Source organism: Myotis davidii, unplaced genomic scaffold (assembly GCF_000327345.1).
Source record: "Myotis davidii unplaced genomic scaffold, ASM32734v1 scaffold394, whole genome shotgun sequence".
Classification (NCBI taxonomy): Eukaryota; Metazoa; Chordata; class Mammalia; order Chiroptera; family Vespertilionidae; genus Myotis; species Myotis davidii.
Window position 1 is genome coordinate 2,041,197 of NW_006287548.1, and position 8,541 is coordinate 2,049,737.

The 8,541-nt window shown below is 43.2% G+C and overlaps 1 protein-coding gene across 1 annotated transcript in view; it reads left to right on the forward strand.

The window, feature by feature from the left end:
• PARD3B (par-3 family cell polarity regulator beta) overlaps positions 1-8,541 on the forward strand; it is an 838,084-nt gene that overhangs the window by 776,961 nt on the left and 52,582 nt on the right. Inside the window, exon 22 of the mRNA XM_006759450.2 lies at positions 7,683-7,762. Within this exon, the coding sequence (XP_006759513.1) occupies positions 7,683-7,762 (80 nt within the window). The remainder of the gene's footprint in view (positions 1-7,682; positions 7,763-8,541) is intronic.

The following is an 8,541-nucleotide window of genomic DNA, read 5'->3' on the forward strand; positions in this document are numbered from 1 at the left end:
GAAAGGGAGAGGGTAGGGAGTTAGAAAAATCAATCAGCTGCCTCCTTCACACCCCCTACTGGGGATGTGCCCGCAACCCAGGTACATGCTCTTGACCGGAAACGAACCTGGGACCCTTGAGTCCACAGGCTGATGCTCTATCCACTGAGCCAAACCGGTTAGGGCTCAACTCCAATATTTTAACTCCAACATTTTACAGGGGAAGAAATGCAGGCACAGAATGGTGAAAAGGCTTACCCAAGAGTTATTTTTAAAATATTTTTATTTGCTGTATTTTCTAAACTATCAGATGTTCTAAGCTAGTCTATAAGCTGAATACCCAGTTATTTGACAAAATTACTGAAATTAGAGAAAACAAACACTTCAGAACAAAAATGGTTATAGAATGAGTATGTGTACTTCTGTACTTTTGCTGGTCTGGGTGGCATATCTGCAAATACATCTCAAGACTAATGTACTTCACATTACCAATGAGAATTAACCCAGTTTCTTTCATTTCTTTTTGTCCAAATGGAATTTAGTTTCCCTCCAAGTATGTAGCATTCTAGCAGAATGTCTTAGTATTAGAAGATGCTCAAAGCCAAGTTCATAACTTTTTAGACGTTTTCATCATGTTGTTTCCTTCAGAAATCTTCCAGCCAGACCTGTGGCCACGTAAGAGCCATGTAATTAAAAGAAAGCCTCTGGAAACTGCTCAAAAGTATCTGTCAGGATACCAACTTGAAATGAAAAGCATATTTCCTAAAACTGCATCTAAATTCTTATGCTTTGCATCTTAATCTTATGATGTGTCTGGCAGCATGAAACTCCTATTTTGTAATGGGTCTGAGCAAGACATTTGTAATGAGAACGTTGTATGTAGGTAAATAAGCTGCATTGCAACGCTGCCCAGCCTTCCCCTCATAGCAGCTTTTAAATTTCCTCAAGAAAATTGACTTATGGGACATAAATTATAGCACTGGCAAAAATGTGTCCTTACCCATAGGAACTGGGAAACATGTTAATTTTGAATTGTTTCCACTTTTTATCATCAGACATTTACAGAAATTTTTGTGTGATTTATTCTTTTATTTTTAGTGAATTGTGAAAAAATGTTTGAAAGTGTATTAAATCTTCCCCTCTGCCATTAATCTGAAACTGGGGAAGTACGGGGGGGTTAAGTGGCCTCTTTAGTACGTTGCTCTGTGAAACTGCTGATTCTAGCAATGCCAGGCGAGAAATACATACTAATTTAAGAAACTCTAACTGTAAGCAGCAAGTCCCTTGCTTTTGTAGAAACAAGACGAATCGCTTTATTTTAACAAGCCTCTTAATGCCCCAGACGACAGCAGGCATTGAGGGAATGGAATTGGGAGAACTCCCATGGACTAAAAGCATCTTCATTCTGCATTCCTCCCAAATGCCAAACCCACCACCTCTCGTCTGTCCAGGGCTGTCCTAATCCAGCCAGAGGAGGTGGCCTGCTATGTGCAAAGCACACCCCGCAGATGAGCTTTCTAAGCTGTTCTGAATAAGCTCTCTGAAGTTCAAGCCAAGCCTAAGTTCTAACATGACAGTGTTGTGGAAAAGACTAGGTTTCTGTTATGGCTTAAGTCAAAATTGTTTCTATCAGACGTATATGTAGGTCATTAATTTAAAAAAAAATACTGCACAATACCAAGTGAAATAAAGAGCTTCTTAAAAAAAAAAAACTTAATTGGATCAAAGCCACTGACCTTATTTTTGTGTGTGTGATGAGGGAAATGACCTAATAAGGAGTTCTTCGAGCAGGAACATTTCTGAGCCTTGTTGCACACAGAGCAAGATGGGGAATGAGCTTGCGAGTGCCTGCGCCTGTGCTCTCTCCCTCACTCCCTCCTGAAGTGGCCTGGTTTCCTTGGGACCCACTGACAACTCTTAATTCGTTCCTCTCAGGCAGCATCCTGCCTGTGCTTTCCTACCCTCCGTTCACAGCTCTTTGCAAGAACCTTTGTACCCAGCACAACAATCTTCATCGCCACCATTTCTGATCGGGGTATTAACAATGATCAAATTACTGGAGGGGATTAGATCAATTATGCTCTATCCACCAATGGGATATTAGATAGCCGTGATAATTCATGTTTGTGAAATATATCTAACAGCACAGGAAAATGCCAGTTATACATAGTTGGGGGAAAACTCTAGGCACCATTAAAATAAGTATCTATTTATAAAAGTTAACAGAGGTCATTTTGGGGTGGTTTTCCATAATAATTATTTAGGGAGAAAAAAACAATTAAATCTGTTTTTTAAATAATGGATCACAAATTTATTCCCATCATTTCCACCAGCTAACAGTGTGTACCTTGGAGGAAGGACTTTCTCTCCTCTCTGTCTTATAGGACTTAGCATGTCACTCTACTTAGGAGACACTAACAAATGCTTATTTACTTAAAAGTATTCATCTCATTTTCTGAGCATGAGAGCATAAGACACTACAACCAGTGGTTGTTTATTTTTTCGAAAACAATAAAGATTTTCAGCACCATAGAGTCTGGCCTTTTCTCCCCATCAATACACCGAAATCACTCTCAATAAAGCACCAATCACTATTTCATTGCCAATTCTAACATACATGGTTGCAGACATTATTAGTCACTGTTCAGTTGCAAAGAACAAAATCCACTCTAGCTAGTTTAAGTAGAAACAAATTTATTGCACTGTATTAATGGGCTTACAGAAAACTAGGAAGGCTAAAGGAACAAATTCCTGGGTAAGCTTTCAGGTATCATTTCCCAAGCCACCTTACATAACCAGACTGCTGCTGCTCCATACAGGAAGCCACACCTTTGGTGCCACCAACCCCAAAGCTAGCGCTCCACCCCAGAAGCTAGCGATATTTGGTACAACTGCCAAAACAACTACAGGACAACCACACACACCTTTAGTCACTCCTGCCAGAATAACAGGGTGGTGTAGCTACTGCCTCAATTCTATTTCCCAAGTGGTATGGTCTAACTTAAATTATGCCCAGTACACTGATGGCAAGGGGATTCTGGGAAAGGTAGTCTTTATCTTTCTAGGTGCTGCAATTCAGATTACACTCTTCAAGGATGGAGGGTTTGGTACAGCACGCCAACACTCCATATACATCAGAGACCTTGTCTTACTGAATAAGCTCTTGAATACTTTTCACTGTGGACCATTCCCTCCTTCATGGAGTTCTTTCCTCTTGAGTTCTATGATAACTCTCTTTCCTAGTTCTCATCCAGACCAACTACACTTTATCAACCTCCCTCCTGTGTTCAACTTTTTTTGGCCTGCCCCTTAAGTGATAGTTTTTCTAAGAGAATTATTGGTATTTTCTATTTTCATTGCATATATTTTCTTCTAGGGACCATTTATAGGCTAAATGGTTCCCAGGTCTACATCTCTAGACTAGACTTCTCTTCTAAGTTGCAAACTTTATACTCAATAACCTATCAGACATCTCCATCAGAGGTCCCAACTCAAGTTCAATATATCTAAGTATTGCCTTCAAAAATCTTCCAGCTGAGCCCTAGCTGGTTTGGCCCAGTGGATGGAGTGTCGGCCTGTGGACTGAAGGGTCCCGGGTTCAATTGCGGTCACGGGCATGCACCTTGGTTGCGGGCACATCCCCAGTGGGGGGGGGGGGGGGTTGTGCAGGAGGCAGCTGATCGGTGTTTCTCTCTCATCGGTGTTTCTAACTCTATATCCTTCTCCCTTCCTCTCTGTAAAAAATCAATAAAGTATATTTTTTAAAAAAAATCTTCCAGCCGAACCCATAGCAAGGTAAGAACACTCAGGCCCCTGCATTTGTTCTTCCTTTAGTTTGTCGTGGTGACAGTTATCAAACCCCCCTCATTGGGCATCATTCCACACACATCCTTCCCATTAATCCTATGTCAGCTCTATCGAACTTACCACCTTAGCATCCTTATGTCACTCCCTTTTCTCCATCCTTTTGAATATCCCCTAATTTAAGCCTTTATTATCTCTGGCTCAGACTGCACTAGACTCCACATTATGGCAAGCATAACCTCTCTAACCTATAGCTATGGCCTATTAGTTATCATGTTGCACTCCGCAAAGGTTTCACTCTCACCTAAATGTAAAATCAGGTCCCTTGGCATGGCATGTGCTCCTTTAAGACCTGGTCTATGTCTGTATCTCCAGAGTTTGGACTCTGGGGACAGAAAGACCTGATCCTTCTCTCAGATATTCCAGGTACTCATAGCATGACCTTGGGCAACTGCTCAGTTTTCTCAACTGATAAATGAGGCAACCATTGAGTTATACAGAGCATTGAATGGGCTAATGCAAAAAATTAATAAGTAAATAAACTTAGTCTTGTGCTTGACACTCAATACGTGCCAAATAAATGTTAAATTGTAATAATAGAAGATGAACTAGATAAATGGAGAAATAGTCCATGTTCTTGGATAAGAAGACTCATTATTGTCAAGGTGTCAGTTAGTCCTAACTTGTTCCACAGATTCAATGCAATCTCAGTCAGAATCCCAGCAAGTTCTATTGTGGATCTAGACAAACTAATTGTAAAGTTTACGTGGAGAGGAAAAAGACCCAGAATAGCCAACACTATTGATAGAGAAGAGCCATGTTGGAGGACTGACACTACCCAACGAAAGACTTCTATTAAGCTGCAATAACCAAGACTGTTTGCTCTTGGTGAAAGAATAGACAAAGAAATCAACAAAACAGAGTAGAGAATCCAGAAATAGACCCACATAAATATCACCACATTATCTTTGACAAGGGAGCCAAGGCCACACAATAGAGCAAGGATAGTCATTTCAGCAAATGGTGCTGGAACAACTGGATAGCCTCATGCAAAAATAAATAAAATTATGTGCGCAAAGACCTATACCTTCCACAAAAGCAACTCAAAATGGGTCACAGATCTCAATGTTGGCTGTGACTAACATCCTTTTCCTCATAGCATCTGTTTCTTCCTTAACCAAAAGCTTGACATTCCTTTTTTAAGCCTCCTTGTTGTTGCACTTTTTGTTCCCGCTACTTAGAATGCCTTTTCCTGCTACTACTACACCCTTCTCCCCTACAAAACTCTTTCTCCTTCATATTCAAGGTTTAGAGGAGGCTTCAGCACCCGAGGAAGCTGTCTTCAACTCTCCCAGGTGGGCTCTGGTGTCTGGTCCTTCAGACCCCCGCTGCCTCCTTCCTCTGACTGACATGCTAGCGGTGATCTCACTGTATCGTAATCATTCGCAGGCCTGTCTCCTCTGCATTCAAAGCAACGAGGAGAGCCAGCCCCTGCCTCTCGCTTTGAACATAACGCCTCGCGTGGCATTAGGATGCAGTAGGTGCTCAGTAATCTCTAACTGAATGATTGCCCTAAAGATGTTGTGACTTTAATAGAGACATACATTAAATATATACACAATTGATAAAGAACAATATTTTTTTATGTAAAGAATGGCATCCATCTTTTGAAGCCTAACTCATGTTCTTCTACTTTCATGATTTTTTTCCTAACACCTTCAAGTGTCATCTGTGCTACTTTTAGTCGCATCCTGAATGGGCCTGGACCATAGAGGGTCCTACAGCATCCTTTAATTATTTCATTTCTGGTGCTTGTTTTCCCAAAAAGACCGAAAGTTCCTTCAGGATATGGATCACCCTGTGCTTTATAGGATCTAGTATGCTGGTAGCTCAACAGATGCCTGGGCGGCAGGGGGGGTGGGGGGGGTGATACCTCCTGGAGACATCAGAATGCTGACTGTCATCATCAGGCTGGCCCATTCTGGATATTTTTGCTAAAAGTATCAACGGGGAATTTTGTGGCCCCAAGAAAAAGATCAGTTGTAAATGTCTACAGCCACACTAGGGAGACATAAGCATAATCTTTCCAACAACCACAATTATAGTAATCATCTTTAACATAGTTTTTATATTTATGTTAATTCATCCTCCATTAAAAAAAAAATAAGTTGAAAACAAAGGAAACCTTAGTTGGGAGTGGCTGGCGACAACACTTCTATCCTTTGCTGCTTTTTCTGTGCCATTTACTTCTCCCCTGTCTGTTCGAGACCTCTGTCCTTGCCTCTGGCCTTCGTTAGAAAGGTCCATGTTAAACCCTCTCTCTGCAGTTCTTGTAATCTAGGGAGCTTGTTGGGTAGGTGTCCTCTCAGGTAAGTCCAGCCACACCTGTTCTAGGTGTTGGTGAACTATGAAGAGGTTTTGTAGGATCCACTCTGAAGGGCCTCCTGTAATAAATCAACACCAGGAATAGTCTTTCCTACTCTACCTGAGTGTCTACACTTGCTTTGCATCACCTCCCCAACAAACCCTCCCTACACACACCGCCCACACTGGGATGCTGGTGTTATAGAGAGCTAGGACATTGGAAAGGAAGAAAATAACTTCCAGGTGCAGTACCACCTACAAAAAGTTCTCCTACTGACCTGGACACCACCACTTCCTGTGTTTCATAGCAAACTTTCCCTTCCCCCCAAAATAACAGCCCAGGTCCTCTATTTACCCCTTTCATGCCCATTATGCAAAGGCGACCTCCCACAAGGACAAGCACATGAGTGGCCCACAAAGCCACATGAACAAGTGAGGAACTGGCCACTTAACAAGTACTTTTAGATTTTTTTAAATTAATATTTTTAGAGAGAAAGAGAGAGAGAACATCAATGTGAAAGTGAACCGATAGGGCGGGAATCGAACTGGCAGCCTTTCGGTGCACAGGATGACGCCCAATCAACTGAGCCACACTGGCCAGGGCAACAGGTACTTTGACATCCCTGTAAGTGTCCATCCTGCTTTTAGTTGGTATAGTGGGTACGGAAGGAATATAGGAAGTCTTTAGATTCATGGAACTAGCAAACTTTATTGAGAAACTACCAGGACAGTTCCTGCCCTTCAGAGTTTCAGAGGCTGATAGAAGAGGCCCGGAGAGAGGCGAACACAGGAATACATAGGAAAGGAGGAAAAGCAATAAAGACCAGCCCTAGCTAGAAAACAGTTAATCGCTTCCCTGTGGTTGCCCATAAGCGAGGGGACTAAGTGAGAGGGAAGCGGGCTTCATGGAAGCCGTGGAGCACACAGCTGGCTGTCACCAGCACCTGCTGGTAAAGAAGGGTGTCATTGACAAGGTGCTTTGCACAATACAGTCCCTGTCACAGCCAATAAGAGCCTAAGGAGACATGATGACTAAATGTAATATGGGATCCTGGAACAGGAAAAGGCATTAGGTAAAATCTGAACAAGCTGCGGGCTGTAGTTAACGATAATGTATCAATATTGATTCATCAATTGTATTTTAATCTGGCGTGTTAGTAACAGGGAAACTGGGTCTGTGGGAACTCTGTACTACTCAATTTTTTGGACGTCTAAAGCTGTTATAGAAATGAAAGCCTAGTTTTCTTTTTTGCTTTTAAAAGTGTTCTTACAGCCTACAGGTTACCCCTGGCACGGTGACAGGAAGGAGTCAGTTTGACAATGTCCCTTTTTGGAAAGAAGTGACTTTGTTGTTAAATGCCGTGCTTGTGGTTTGATCGTCAGTGCGCACAGCGACACCGAGCCCCTGCTGCTTTCCCGGGGTGGATTTTGGCAGGCGGCGGCAGCATTTGTGCACTGATTATAATTCTGAGATGCATTGTCAGTAACCGGGGTGTATAATGGATCTTCATCTCTAATTACTCTTCTCTCCACAGGTGTCTGGAAAGGGTCCAGATGGGAATGCGCACAACCTCCGCTTTGAGGGGATGGAGAGGCAGTACGCATCCTTGCCCAGGTACCTCCCCAGCGGGTCTCTGTCACCCACTCCCCCACAAGTAAAGTCTTCCTTTCAGTCTACACGAGCTAGAAGTCTGGCTCTGAGATAGGGAATATGTTGTAATTTTGCCTCGGTGCCATTTGCTGCAGCCGCAGTGCCATCTTCACAACTGTGCTAATAATTGAAACACTTGTGGGTTACTTTTTAGGGGAAGAGAATAGTATATCATTGCAATGGAACATGTCAGCAAGAATATTGGATGCGGAATGGAAATCTTAAGCCATTGCTATAAAAGTGGTATTGAACACCCTCCACCCAGCTTAGAGACAATACAACAGTAAATCCCTGGGCTCACAGGTCCCCACGAGGAAGGGCAGGCCGACCTTCACCTCGGAGCTCCATGTGGGTGTCAAAAAGCAGGCGAGAAATGTGAACCTGGGAAGGCGTCCTTTGCCTGAGTTAGAATCTGACCGTGTTCTTTAGGCAATAAGCAAATGTCTGTGAGAGGCAGGGGCGCGGTGCGGGAACGGGAGCGAGAACTGCGTGGGAAAAGCCCGTCCAGCGACTCCGGCCTAACGCGATCCACCGAGGCCGTAACTGGACACCCTGAAAATGAGACACAGTTCTCAAAGGTCGGCGCTCTTATCTGTGAGATGAGGAATAATTTTAGTCTGCTCTCAGCGCACATGACAAAGAGGAAACCTTTCCAAAGGGGCATCACAGTGCAGCCACTCAGGGAGTCCAGTGAGTTGGGAGTGTGAGAATGCGTGAGCTGGCGAGGGGGGGGGGGGGGGGGG